The sequence below is a fragment of the Notechis scutatus genome, chromosome 1 (genome assembly GCF_049901735.1).
Source record: "Notechis scutatus isolate UNSWTSFEM ecotype Mainland chromosome 1, rNotScu1.2, whole genome shotgun sequence".
Taxonomy (NCBI): Eukaryota; Metazoa; Chordata; class Lepidosauria; order Squamata; family Elapidae; genus Notechis; species Notechis scutatus.
In genome coordinates this window covers 166,881,594-166,897,193 of record NC_142009.1, presented here as the reverse complement: position 1 = coordinate 166,897,193, position 15,600 = coordinate 166,881,594, and the positions used below count along the sequence as shown (strand labels likewise).

Genomic DNA, 15,600 nt, shown 5'->3' with positions numbered 1-15,600 from the left:
AGCCTATTGCTGTGCCAGAATGGTTTTTTCTTCATCCTGATTGGTTGGGAGTCTTGGTCTGTGTTTATTGGTCTCGGAGTTTGCTGTGTTCTGCTTGATGGGTGTCTCTGATATCTTCTGTCTGTTTTTTGGCTCTTTTTGTATCTTGATTGGCTGGCAGCATTGTGTTACTTTAATGGAGGCCTTTAGTGCAGCTTGGCTTCGGGTAAATGGACGGCTATCATTAGTTAGGAAGCTGGGTTTCATCTGGGTGCCTGGTTGGGGTGTGTTTGAGCTGGAGGTATCAGGGGGGATCTGTTTGTGCCCAGGTGTTTGCCTGGCTTGTGGTGTGGATATTTTTTTGTTTGTGAGTGCAGGCTTCCAAAGGCTATCCCCCTGATACACCCCAACCAGGCACACACATATATAATCTTCAGAAGATATTTAAAGCTTGGCTGTCTGCCTCCTCATGCCAAGTAAAAAAATGACAGAAGCAATATTCGTATATGATGCCATTTTCCTGTTTAATATCCATGTTTATTGATATACTTTTAACAAGGGTAGTATGACTTAAAGATGTATGATTTTAGGTTACATAAATAAAAAAACCTTGAATTTATCAATATCTGTAAGGCAACAGATTTGCTGAGTGGAAGGTACAGCAGAAATTATTACTGTTTTATAATAGAAAGACAATTAAAGGTGACGTGTTTTCACCTTGGGCATAGCAACTGGCTCTTTATCAACATAATGATCAATATTGTTCCATGTGATTAAAGTTTAATATGTTTTAAAATTTCTTTTTAAGTACTTTGTCTTTTTATCTTTATCTTTTTATCAGCATATTAGTAGTAAAAAGCATTGAACTATAGTGCCATCTATTGGCAGTTGGAGACATACAATTAACACAGAATATTTGAGCAAGAGACTAAAATTGCATTGCCTATGTAATTAATAACTTCTGTATAAAACCTTTATACATTTACATTAGATATGTTATTTCACTATAGGCACATTGAGAACATAAAAATTGTGAACCTGTTAAATCAAAACATGCAATTTACTTTTATCAGACAGTTATCCCAAGAGCAGCAAACATTCACTATGTTATAATAAATTATATTACATTGTAATAAACATATGTTCACCTGTTGGGGGATTTTTTAAAGATGCTAATAACATAATTACTGCCCCAGAAGAGACCAGGGTAGGGATCAAAGGAATTGATTTTCTCAAGTCTCACAACTTGAAGCAATAATTATCTCTGCCTATAGTTTTCATGGCCTTCAAACTACCTGCTGGCATGAATGTTCTAAATGAGATCATACTTTCATCTAAACAAAAATTAGTCATAGCAAAAACAGTTTTTATTCTGTCAGCCTCCCAGAGTCATATATATGAGGTGGATGGCCGTATAACTTTATTACATGAACAAATGAATCAATATGCTGACAATCCAAACTCTCCCCCTGGGATAAAAAGGTGTAGCTAAAGACACAAATATTATGGCAGCTCCCTGATCAAAGGCTGATTCCAGCACAGTTGATCTCAGAGCAGCGGGAGATGTATTTTTCTCCCCTCTCCTAATTGTTTGTGGAGATTCCTTAGGTACAAACAGCAAGGCCTACTCTTCTGGCTCATTGCTTTGCTCCTTTTTGATCCCATAAGGGCAGCCTACTGGCCTCAGCTGCCTTGGGCCATGCTTTCCTTCTCTTCATGCACCTCATTTATGGATTACATTATTCTATTCTCTCAGTTCTTATCCCACTGCCCCATTCTTGCTTTTCAGTTCCACAATCATGAATGAGCAATCTTGTTTCTTCATTCACAGCTTGATTAAAATGTATCCAAGGGTGCCTTCCCTTGCAGCTTGTTATTGTTAATTCCATCCCTTTTTCTCAAGGATAAAGAGCTGGCTTCATTTTTTTCATGTATGGCAACTCCATATTCTGTGATCTTATCTACTTTTGCATGGCTGCACAGAAAACAAGATGGGCATATCCTCCCATCAAGCTTGATCATAGAAAAACTTAAGGTAGCAAAATCCAATCAACTTGACTTACGTCAGAAAAACAGAAGTAGGCCACACTTTGTCGTATTTGGATATTGCTTATCCAAAAAAGGAGTGGTGGGATGTCTACGTATGTTTGCATGCGTGAACATGGCAATAACACCTTATTGCTGCAGCCCCCTCCCCCCCATCACTATATAACTATGTTCATATGGTTATCAAAAATCGAGGTTGACTTGGGGAATTTTTTACTTGTGTAGTTCATTTTTAATTTATACCAGCACAATTGTATTCTGATCATTTGTAGAATTTCCTTCCTTCAAAGGGCTATTATGCTCTCTCTCTCCCCTTTCTCTCTATCTCTCTGTATATGCATATATATTTTACAAAGAACATAAAATTAGGTATTTGTCCAAAACAGCTTTAATTCAATGAACCTTAACAACAAAGCAGACTAGAGTATGTTCCAAAGGCTTAAAACTAATTATCCACATAAACAGAACTTATACAGTATCTAAAAGTCAAATGAACAAGATACTTTTATTAAGATGATATCCAACATACTGAATACTGCTGTCTGGAAATAATGCTGAACATCCAGGTAAGTGTCGTCCACCCCACCACCCCACCCCCTGAATTCATATTGGTAACTATTGCAGTCTTGCAGTAATTTATGCCACTATAAGATGCAAGAACTACAGAACAGTCCCTTTTAATCATTTGGAGTCAGCTACCTCTCTCTTTTGTACGAAATGTATATTTCAGTATTTGCTTTGAAAGATCAGCCAGGTGCTAATCTAACTATGTGAGAAGAATCATTTCAGCCTTTTTTAAAGCTGAAGTATAGTTGAAATTTTACCTTAACTCAAGCTAATACTAAGCTACTGGTAAATTCTTTTTTTTAATATAATAAATGTATTAAGAGTTTACAAGCTACTGTTAAATACTCAATGATATGTGGCTCTTTGCAAAAAGATTTCAGACAGGTCTTATGCGATAAACCACATTGCTCTAATCTGTCACAGATAAGAAAAAATGCAACAATAAATATATCAAATATATTCAATTCCTGTTGGAAACGTGCTATAAACCAGGGATCTCCAACCTTGGCAACTTTAAGCCTGGAGGACTTCAACTCCCAGAATTCTGGGAGTTGAAGACCTCCAGGCTTAAAGTTGCCAAGGTTGGAGGCCCCTGAAAGCATTAATTAAAGACAGGAAAATTCATCCAAGAGTTATATGCTTGGGGACAAGTTGCTGATAAATCAGCAGTGCATTTGTTTTAACAACAAACATGCAAAGAAATCAGAAGGATATGTTTCAGAAATGGCTCTGATAAATTTTGTGTTAGCCATAACCTTTGGTGTGTCTTGGAAGTCCCAACACAAGGAATATTTCTTGCCAGATAATAATTTCAAGATCTGTCCTATAGCTATCTAAGCAAGGCAAAATAATTGACTGCCAAATATATTGTTTTTTTATCTTCAAAAAATCATTAGTCAAGTTGCAGCCCCTTCAGTAAAACAGAGAAAACTATATTATGTGAACCTAGAATGCTTACAAAAAAGGCTAGTAGTTTTTAGAAGTAGATCAGATGCAGAAGAGAATGTAAACATCAATACTCCTCCTTAGGGTTTGAATTTTCTAGTCAAGAAATGAGATAATAGCCTACTTAATCTGCCTTTTCCAAAGAACCAAAGAACTTCTTGTCAGTATTTAATATTGGCTGAGAAGGAATTTATAGTTCAAAAGCTGGGAATCTGGCTTTGGTCGGTATCAGAAGATCAGCAAGAAAATATATTGTTCCAGCCATTCCTGTAAAAAACAATAACAGACAAGCAATAATTATGCTTAAACAGATGCCTGGCCTTGAATTCCCAGAACTATTAGCAAATATCCATAGTATCTAAAGAAATCTGGGAACTTAAGTTCAGACATCTGCAAAGCACCTAGGTTGGAAGAAGACTGCTTTAGAAGAGCAGACATTTATTTTGCAATGATTTACTTATAGCAATGGTGAAATAGCAAATGTCTAGATGTAATAACAATTTCTGCGTGGAAAATAAACTGAAAGTGTTGCAAAGTGGTTGTTAGATGGGTGAAACAGGACAGTTTTTGAACAATTAATTTAATGTGTGCCATTAACTAACCAAAAATCTTACGGAAGGACATTATTTCTCACTATCTGCAATACTAGGATAATACAAAATATTTCCAGTATTTATGTGTTGGTGCTAATTATAATCAATTCCAATATGGTATAGAAGAAGGACAGAGAAGTCCATATTATATTTTTAATTATTTTTCTTTTTGTCAGTTTGACTTTGAGGTCCTTAAATAGTTTTTCTTTCTGTTTCAGTTTATCATGGATATGCAAAACCCATTTTAGTAAGGTCAGACATCCCCCCCCTCCAAAAAACCCAGAGACAACCCATTTTCCTGCTCTAATAGAAGCCTCATTTAACCAAGGGCACTTTTAGATGCGTTGGGATAACTATATACCAGCATTCTCAACTAATAAATAATCCCTACATATCTGGAGGGCAACAGATGCAGGAAGCTACATACAAAACAATATAACCTTCAGTTGCAAATAATTTGATTTGGTCCACATGTATGCTATTAGTAGCTTATGCAGAAATTTGAGTGTATGAGACCATATTTCGGTTATCCAATCCCAATTGTTATTATCGTTAAAAATATTAAGATTCTGAAGAGAGGAAAAGTGAAGTGACTATTACCTTCAAAAAGGGAAAAAGGAGTATCCGGTGTCCGACATCCATGTTGCCCGTAACTTAAACACCATTCTGCAAACTAAAAAAAAAATACACTTTTAAGTAATTAAGTAATTTATCTAGTATAAGTTAAATTTTTGTAGGATTCATTTCTTACAGTCTTCATTAATTCTATGCACAAGATATATCTTAAGATATGTTAATACTGAAAATGAATCATGGACATAAAGAATATTTAAGAGCTTTACAATGTATTTGCAGGTGTTTTGTAAGTATTTTCCAAGCTCCTTTTGCAAACATTTTAACAATTACAGTTTAACTGGAAAAACTCAAAAAATGACTGATTAAAAAAAAATCAGGCTGGGCTTGGGAGGGAAGAACCACCTTTTGGCACAAATCAAAGCCTTCTGAGCCAAAAGCCAAATAGAAGCATATATACAGGACAAGAAAGCTTAGGGTAGGCAGATTAGACAAGAAGGCTAAGGGAATTTTTCACATTCAGGCTCCTAACCCTGATTACTCTTGAGCTTTAAGACGGGTGGACTTCAAGCCTTAGAATTTTGGCTGCGGAATTTGAGGATTTAAGTTCAATTAATCTAGAATTACTAAGATTGAAAAACACTGTACTAAAGGATCTCATATCTTCCAGAGAAGGTTTTATTTAAGATTGAAAGGGCTGTAGAAAATAGGGCAAATAGTAAAAGTCACCTCTTTCTCCTACAAAGGCATAGAATATTGACAATGGCAACTATAAAACAGGCATAGGGAATCCTGACAGACAATAAATTTCAATTACTACCACCACCAAAATTCAAAGCCTGTGACTATATAAGGAAAAAGAAAAACAGGTAATCTCACTTCTATGACTAATACGGAAATGATAATATTGACAAAAGTGGCTTCTGTGTAGGAAATTTGCAATATCAACAACTTTCCAATGGTAAACTCTGTTTTGCATATTTGCCAAAAAAGGTAAAAAAGGTAGCAGTTCAGAGGTTCTGCAAATCTAAATCCCAAGCAATTTGTTACCTTTTCCCCAACAGTTTAAAGTTTTGTTTTTTTTAAAATCCAGATAAAATAATAATACCAGCCCATTTTCCAGCCTTTCAAGGCAAATAATCGAAACTGCGTGAAGTAGTGATCTACATTTTGTCTGTCTAGTTAATTTTTCTGCAGGCCAAGCTACACCTCTTGTCCCATATAAACATGTGCTCACCTTGCAAGCTCTGTAGAGATATTTCATGTCTTGAGTAAGGTTGTACAGTGCCAGGAAGGCATATGCGTTGCCTGCAGTACCATGGCACAGCCCATATCCTTTTTTCAGCAACCCCCACTGCCATATCACATCAGCACATTGCAAGGCATCACTAAAATACTTCTGTTCCCCAAACACCTGAGAAAACAAGCAGCATTTTGTTCTCTTATTATTGGCAGCTTCTTCCATCATTCAAGGACAAAACAGAAAAGGCTCAACATATTCTTGTTAATTAGTGGCTATTCACTCGCTCTTTGGGACAAGAATGGAAAGTGTAGGAAACACTGAAAAATATGATAATAAAAGCCCAGTCAAACACGATACCATTGAAAATGAAAAATAAGAAATTCAAGAAGAAACCAGCATGATTGCACAAAGATCTCTCTTATAAACTGAAATATAAAAAGGATAAGTACAAAAAAATGGAAAGAGGGACACATAACTAAGACAAAATATCAACAGATAACCTGAATCTGCAAAGATGAAGTCAGGAAAGCAAAGGTTCAGAATGAACAAAGACTTTCAAAAGAAATTAAAAATAATAAAAAAATTCTTTCAACATATAAATAACAAGAAAAAAGTCAAGGAAACAGCCAGTCCATTAAAGACAAAAGATGGCACAGAAATAACAGGCAGTAGAGAGAAGGCAGAGCTGGCTGCTTGACTTCTGGTTTGGCATCACTGCAACACAGTCATAGAGAGCGGGCCTCCGCTAACCTAGACTGAACTCTTTTTGTTGAGGGGCCCTTAAAAGGGCTAAAGTCACCTTGGAGGGGTGACAAAGAAAGGAGGAACGCCTTGCAGATCACGGAGAGTGGCAACTCCCTTGCTTGATCAGGGGCTTATCCTCCTATCCAACAACAAAGAAGAAGAGAGGTGGCCATGATGGCCGCCATGAAGCTCAGACTACTGAAGAAATATTGAAGTGAACAAGAGATGATGGACAGAAACAGAACATCCACCAATATAAGTTTTGTGTTATTAAGACTTAGAATAGAGGTAGGAATTAGTAACAAGGATATTAGCACTAAAGATACTCTCATGTAATGCCTTAAAATTAGTAGAGAAAAGGATTAGAAGTTGAAAGATGATTGTGTTATATACCGCTAAATAATAATAGTAAGGTTAGTACGATTATTAGTATTGTGTAATAAAATATTGGGAAAATCAAATGATGAGGGATTAGATATATGGTGGAGTAAATATTATACTGTTAACAATGTTAATTGTAATATTGATAATGTTATTATAATAATGTGGAAATCGTGCCAAAGGAAAAAAAAAAGAAAAATTAACAAGAACTGAAATACTAAAATGGACAAGAGATGAAGGATAGAAATAGAATATCTATCATTATAAGATTTGTGATATTAAGATATAGAATAGAGGTAGAAATTAGAAAGGGGGAAAATATAATTATGCATATTTCTATATAATATGTTACAATAAGTAGGTAGATAAATGGACCAGAATTTGAAAGATGATTGTATTATGTACAATATTAATATAATGATGTAAGATTAATGTAATTAAGGCTATCAAAATTGTTAATCTCATTACTATTATTTGGTACCAAAATTAATGATACCCAGATGCCACACTGTTCATATATTTAATATTTATATATATTTAAAAATAAAAAAACTTAAAAAAAGAAAGCAGACCTGCTTAACTCATTCTTTGCATGTCTTCACACAAAAAGAAACTATAGCCCAACCTACCAAAATCATAACTGTAAAAGGCAGCTAGAAATAAAACTTAAAATAAGCAATAAAATGCTTCTAAGATAACACCTGTTTGACACTGATGAATATAAATCACTGGGACCTGATGGATTACATCCCAGAGTTCTGAAGGAGCTGGCAGATGCTATTTCAAAACAATTGCATCATATCTTTAAAAAATCTTGGAGCACCGAGGAACTACCAGAGGATTGAAAAGAGATGATGTGGTTCCCAATCTTCAAAAAAGGAAAAACAAAACAGACCCAGGAAATACAGACCAATCAGCCTAACATCAATACCTGGGAAGATACTGGAAAAAATGATAATAAAACAGATCTGTGAACATCCAGAAACAAAGTTATAACTAGTAGATGGATTTGTAACTGGCTGACAAACCATACTCAATGAGTAGCTATTAATGGTACTACATCTACATGGAGGAAAGTAAGCAGTGGGTACCACAAGGTTCTGTCTTAGACCCAGTATTCTTCAATATCTTCATAAATGACTTAGATGAGGGAATAGAAGAACTCATCAAATGTACAGATGACACCAAGCTGGCAGGACTAGCCAATATTCTAGAAGACAAGCTCAGGATCCAAAAAGATTTTGACAGACTTGAACAATGGCCCTATCCAACAAAATGAAATTTAATGTGGAGAAAAGCAAGGTTTTACACTTAAACATGAGTCAGCAGTGTGCATCCACCACCAAAAAAGCTAATACAATCCTTAGTTGTACAAACAGAGGCATAAAAGCAAAATCACGTGAAGTATTAGTACCACTTTATAAAGCCTTAGTAAGATCACACCTGGAATATTTCATCCAGTTTTGGTCACCACATTACAAAAAAGATGTTGAGACTTTAAAAAAAGTGCAAGGAGCAACTCAGATGATTAAAGGCCTGGAGACTAAAACATAAAAGAATGGTTGCAGGATTTGGGTTTGGCTAGTCTAGAGAAAAGAATGACTCTAGGGGAGAGGATGGACATGATAGCAGTATTCCAGTATTTGAGGGGCTGCCACAAAGAGGAGGAGGTCAATTTATTTTTCAAAACACCAGAGGGCAGGACAAGAAATTATGGATGGAAACTAATCAAGGAGAGAAGCAACCTGCAATTAAGGAGAAACTTCCTAACAGTGAGGACAATTAACCAGCGGAACAACTTGCCTTCAGAAGTTGTGGGTGCTTCATCACTGGAGATTTTTAAGAAGAGACTGAACATACACTTGTCTGAAATGGTATAGGGTCTCCTGCTTGAGCAGGGGTTGGACTAGAAGACTTCCAAAGTCCCTTTCAGCTCTATTCTGATTCTTCTGACTTGTATAATTTTCCTTGAAAAGATCTCTTGAGCAATAAATGGAAGAAATGTCACTACCAGCTGTCACTATAACACAACAGTAAGACCATCAAAATGCATGGCAGGGACATCTAATACCCATTTTAATTAGAACAGAAATATTAAACAATCTGACAGGAAGGGATAAAATCTTGTTTGGTTGTCTAATTGTTACTACCTACCTTATAGGCCTGAAGGAGCATGTAGATAACACCGGGTGCACCATGGCACCAATGGACCAGCAAATCTCTGTTGTCTCCGATGCAAGGGGGGTAATTGCCAGAAACAAACTTTAACTGACAGATGTAATCCACACTTGGCTTCACCATGTTATGCAACTTTGCTTGACTCACACCAAGACCAGGCTGAGATAACAAAACACACATGATCTTAAATCAGTCATAAGATGCTACTTCCTCTATGTTTTAAACATGGCTTTAAAAATATAAAAGATGCAACTGCCCCTAAATTGTCTAACTCTGGAGGGGACTGTAAAATATTCCAAATATTAAGTTTGGAACATAAGATATGCATGCTCATGTTCTCAATCCCTAATAACAAATTAAAGTGACAGCAAGATTTTATTAAAAGGGGTCTTACCTGACATGTTCCTTCTCGGTGTGCTGAGAGAGAATCCAAGAATGGGTTGACATTTGCCTTTCTGCTCAGAGACTGAATCATCAAACTTTCAGCCATGCCTCTCTTTTTTTTTTTTTAAGCAAATTTTATTAATTTCAAAGACAAACAAATCATCATCAACCATTACATATTTGAACCTTTTTCCATTATAAATTTTACAAGTCAGATAAAACCTTATCTTATACAATACAATTCTATTTTAAGCCATTTCCATATGAGCATAAAAATACCTCTTATCCAATTTCTCTTTACTTCTCTTTACTCTTATTCAATTTCACTATTATTATTTCATCTATTTCTTTCTGACTTGATTACCATTATTCTCATTCTGTATTTCTACAAGGTTTTATTAATACTCTCAAAAACATAAACACACAACAAACAAACATATAAAAAATCTTTTAGGAAAGTAACTTGGCCCCAGGTACCTCTCTTTATATGGGCTTCAATTATATTCATGCTCATCTTACATATCATTACCTATTTTGTTTACCATTCTATATCTTCTATATAAACTTCTCCACACATTTCACTCTTCATAATTCTATCTTATTTAATCCATCTTAATTTAAATCATTATATTTGTATCTTTTGCCCATTCTTTATTATCCTTCTATCTCATTCCTTATAATGAAAAAAAAAAAGAATTTCTCCTGAAATCACTAATCAGAGTATGATGCCTTTCTATCCTCCCCCTAAATTAATTAGATTAACATTTAAAATAACACCTAATACCCAATCTGATTCTGCTTGGTACATTCTATCTACTAATTTTTTTTCTTTTAATAACAATAAAAACAGAATAATAAATCCAAAATGATTAAATACATAGTTAAATAATAAATCTAAATATTAAATCTTATAACATTCCCATTGCCTTTCCCTTTAATATTTTATTACATTTTAAAATCAATCATTATTAAGCATTTCAACATTTTAATTTCTTATTAACTCTTAAGCCATTCTAATTTTCTATTTCTAATACAGATGTTACAATACCATCTTATGTACCTTGCAAAATCTTTTTTAAGGAAATTGTACTTTACCCTTTATCCCTAAAAAAAATTCCTCTTTTCCCATCTAATTTCAAAACTTTGTGGCTTTTCTCCGCCTTTCCCCTTTCTTTCTTCCCCCACCAAATCTTCCTACCCCCCCTTCTTCTAGCCTCTGCCTTGCTGGCATCCCTTCTCTGTTGTGTTCCCTTTTTCTTTTGTTTACTATCATTATATTTATTTTGCATCATATTTTTCTCTTTCTTAAATGTTTTTTTAGATCTTAAGTCCTTCATTTTCCTCGCTTCCTTCCTTCCTTCTTTCTTAGATAAATTTTGGAATTCATTAAAGATGGCGTCTTCGTTTTCTTCTTCTTCTTGTTCTTCTGCCTCCATCTGTTGTATTGTTTGTTGATAGTTAACCAGCGCCATTTCTAAAAATAGGAAGGCTTTTTCCATACCATCTTTACAGGCTGCTTTTGTTTGCTCATATTCTTCCCTCAGTTCCTCAAAAGAAAAAGCCATTATAGATCTTTTCTTTTCTTTTTTCCCTCTTTCTTCTTACACCAACCAAGATATTTCAAAAAAAAAGTAAAACAATCCCAAAATCCACAATCCTCAATCAATCCAAACCAAGACAAAATTCTCCCTTTCTCTTCCAGGGGTAGTATCAGACAAAAGAAAAAAGAAAGTCCAAATCTGTATTTTGAAGCCTTATTGGAGTTATATTTCTGTCTTCAAATCCTTAAGGCATCTCCTCCAACAAAATCAAACCAGATGAATATATTTTTTGTCCTCTCCCTTCCGACTTATCCCATAAAGCTAGTTTTACCTGAAAAAAACAGGTTTCTCAATATCCACTTATTAATTCCGTCGGGAGGGAGAATAAACTTTCCTTTCAGCACCTCAAAATTGCCGCTTATTTTCTCTTGTGGAAAGAATCATCCAAAAAGCCATCATTTCCAGGAATTAAATTAAATGTATCTTAGAGTCCTGGATCAACCAAGAAAACTTTCACTCTCAAAAGCTTTCTCCTCTTCCTCCTCAAGCATACTTGCCCAGCTGCCGGCTTCTTTGTGGCGGCCATTGCGGACCGCCGCTGCACCGTCTTGGGAAAAGGGGGTTCTGCCGGCCGGGGAGGGGGTCTGCAACACCCCCAAACCCCTCTCCGGATCCCCCCTATCTTCAGCTACCCCTGCAGGATAGCCTAGCTCCGGACCCGTCCGGATCGGAGCACCAAAAGCGGCTAGCGCGGCAGGGATCGCTCAGAATCGCAAATCCCTGCCGCTCGCGAAGCCGACAAACCGGAAGTCCCCTTCAGCCATGCCTCTCTTGCCTGTCTGAGTCCCAGTTTTGATGAAGGCATAGCGTAGAAAAAGTAGACGTCTTTCCAGTGTTGATTCTGGCCACTCCTGGACTCTGGACCAGACAGTCGCCAGGGCAGGGTTTGATTCTCTCTCAACATACCAAGAAGGAGCATGTCAGGTAAGACCAACACCCTTCTCCAGTGTGCTGACGAGAGAATCCAAGAATGGGACATACCAAAGCCAGCTGTCCTAAGGGTGGATAGCAGTCTGGTCCTGAATCCCCAAGTCTGTATACACCTTCTGGAGCACCCTCCTGCCGAAGGCTGCTTCAACCGAAGCAAAGGTGTACAGTTTGTAGTGTCTTATAAAAGGGATGGGGAGGACCATGTTGCTGTCCTACAGATATCCTCGATAGAGGACTGTGTCGCCCAGGCAGCCATCGTAGCTGTGCTTCTAGTTGAATGGGCTGTCACACGCCTGGGTACTGGAAGAGCCTGAAGCTCCGCCCTCTCTGCTAACACCTTCTTGATTACACCTGGAATGTGGGGAAGAGGGGGAAGGTGTACAGTAGCCCTCGGGGCCACGGGCTGCAGAGTGCATTGATCCCTACCACCCCCAGTGTTGCAAATCTGGTGAAGAACCTGGGCAACTGGGAGTTTGCTGGGTGGCAAACAAGTCCAGGATCGGATGGCCGAACCTTTCGGATAACTTTCTGAAGAGATCCGGGTGCAGGCGCCACTCGGAGTGGTCAACTGTGGCCCTGCTGAGCCAGTCCACCTGCACGTTTGTTGTCCCTGAGATGTGCTCTGCCCTGATGGGGAGAAGGTGACTCTCTGCCCAGAGTCCTAATTATTCCGTTTTGCACATGAGGAACCTGGAATGGGTGCCCCCCCCCGACGATTACCCCCTGGTGGCTACATTGTCTGTTAGAAGTAGGCTTAAATTTTGATGACTCAGTGTCTGGGCAGGAAGGCAAATGTCAACCCATTGTTGGATTCTCTTGTCAGCACACTGGAGAAAGGAGTATCATAATTCAGAAGAGTACTATCAAGTCATATTCAAAGCAGAAGAAAAAGGTATCATCATTTACACAATTATCTGAAGGAGCTAGCAGAAGGGGAACCAAAGCAAAGTGATCTGACCATGATTTTTTTTTTTCCCTCAGGTTTTAACTTAAAAAGGTGTCAATTAAAACTATTGAGTTTATTACACTTGTCTTATGTTTCACGTACTGCTATTTAAAACTTTAAAATACCCTATAGTTTTGGCTTATGGTTGTAACATTTGTACATAGGATATAAATTTATGTGGAAAAGTAATATTTGCCTCATTTGGAAATACAGAGTTTTATTTTACAATTTGTGCCACATTAATGGTGATGAAATCTCTGGCTATATCTAAGACATACATGAATGGTGAGAGTGCCTCTCACCTGCAGCAGGTAGTAATAAATTCCTGCTAGACCATGGGCTGCTCCTACGTAATACTCCTGGTACCATTCATACATGAGTGGACTCTTAGCTTTGAAGTTCCGCTTCTGTGCCAAATTCTCACCGGATGCCATAACTGCCTCACAAACCTAGAGGAAAAATCAGAAATAATAATGGCTGTGCTTCAAAATTTCATAGCTAGCATAAATAAAAGGGGAAAAGCATGATAATAATCTATTTTAGGTAGGATGAACTTTTAAATATTCCAGTATCCCTCCATCAAGTTTGCTAAGAAACTGCCACATAAGAGTCTCACAGATAAAATGATTATGTTATCTACATCTCTAATCAGTTCACAGGCAAGTGGGATTTGAATAATTTTCTTAACTTATAATCATCATGTTAGTCGATATTTAAGAAACAGTGTTGTGTTTTTTTAAAAAATGAGAGAAGTTACGTGTAGGGAACAATATTTCCAGGTAACCCTTCCCCTCCAAAAGGAAAAAAAAAAGGGAAAAAAGGGGATCTTTCCAAATCTCATGAGATTTTGCAATTACACTCTTCAAATCTTGAGGAATTTGCCAATCATGTGAGATCTGGAAATCTTATGAGATTTTGGCCAATTTGTTTTTTTAAATAGGGTTAGCAGACATTAGAAGGTTGCATTATTAACTATGGAAGGAGTTTCTAGATACAGGTAGTCCTCGACTTACAACCATTCATTTGGTGACTGTTCAAAATTACAATAGCACCAGAATCTCCATGGTCACATGCTTGGCAACTGGCATGTATTTATGATGGTTGCAGTAGCGCAACATCCTGTGATCATTTTTCGCGACTTCTGACTAGCAAACCCAATGGGGAAACCAGATTCACTTATCAACCGTGCAACTGCTGATTTATTTAACTAGTAGTAAGAAAGGTTGTAAAATGGAGCAAAACTGACAACAATTGTCTCGCATAGCAATGGAAGTTTTGGGTTCATTGTTATAGTAAGTCAAGGATTATACAAAAAAAGAAAAAAAGGATAGAGTACCTGTTGGATGTGATTTTGAGAGATCTTTTCCTCTCCAAAATGTTTGTTCACAAACAGCAGAGCAGATAAATACCCCATACGTCCATAAAGCATTTCATCAGGGATACGTGGATCTGGTTTGGGCAGATGCAATAAGCTTGGAGGGGAAAAAAGTTCTATTAGACTTTATAATTCAATGGCAAGGAAAGTTCCCCTACCTCCAATCTGACAAGGCTTTCTAAGCATGTTTAAATTGTGTTTTAGTTTATTTTAGTATGATATTACATTATAATTACATTAAATGTAGTCCTTGACTTACGATCACAATTGAGCCAAAATTTCTATTGCTAAATGAGACATTTGTTAAGTGAGTTTTGCCCCATTTTACAACCTCTCTTGCCACAGTTGTTAAGTGAACCTGGATTTCCCATTGACTTTGCTTGTCAGAAGGTTGCAAAAGGGGATCACATGACCCCAGGACACTGCAACCATAATAAATGTGAGCCAGTTACCAAGCAACTCAAGTGTGAATTTTGATGATATGGCCATGTGGATGCTTAATTATTGTAAGTGTGAAAAATGATTATAAGTCACCTTTTTTAGTGATGTAACTTCGAATGGTCACTAAATGAACTGTTGTAAGTCAAGGACTATCTGTACATTACAATATCCTTATTTAGCTCTCCTCAAAAATATGTATATTATTTCCCACCCACTGGTGATGGGGGTGGGGTGGGGGTCATGTGACAATCACTCTGTCATTTTGAACTCTTTTTTATTCTTAACTGTTTCTTGCTCGTTCTGACTACATTTTTTCCTCATAGTGCACCTAATATCTTTTTCAACCTTACTTTCTGCAACATTTTCTTCCCACCCACAACTTCTTTTGCTTATTAAGCATCCATTTTCATAATTCCCATATTCATTTGGTTGAATTTATACACTTCTATGGTCAGGATAAATTCTCAGTAGTTTACAATATAACAACACAACATATAATAGAATCATGGGCAAAAACAAGAGAAATACAGAAAGCCACCATATCTATCTGAAATCATTAACAAACCTCGGGCTTCAACTGCACTGTGAAAGAGTTCAATTTCTAAAGGCTTCCTGAAAGATGCAAGGTAGATACTACATGAACCTCTGAGATTTGTGGGAGGCTGCTGCACAAG

General features: G+C 36.8%; 1 protein-coding gene across 2 annotated transcripts in view; it reads right to left on the bottom strand.

Moving 5' to 3' along the window:
* Positions 1-478: 478 nt before the first annotated feature.
* LANCL1 (LanC like glutathione S-transferase 1) overlaps positions 479-15,600 on the bottom strand; it is a 36,250-nt gene continuing 21,128 nt past the window's right edge. For both annotated transcript variants that reach the window (XM_087949535.1, XM_087949539.1), the window contains exons 4-9: positions 14,447-14,582; positions 13,413-13,559; positions 9,226-9,408; positions 5,941-6,117; positions 4,731-4,803; positions 479-3,804 (exon numbers count right to left, since the gene is read on the bottom strand). In XM_087949535.1, coding sequence (XP_087805661.1) covers positions 3,728-3,804; positions 4,731-4,803; positions 5,941-6,117; positions 9,226-9,408; positions 13,413-13,559; positions 14,447-14,582 — 793 coding nt within the window. In that variant the 3' untranslated portion in view covers positions 479-3,727. The remainder of the gene's footprint in view (positions 3,805-4,730; positions 4,804-5,940; positions 6,118-9,225; positions 9,409-13,412; positions 13,560-14,446; positions 14,583-15,600) is intronic.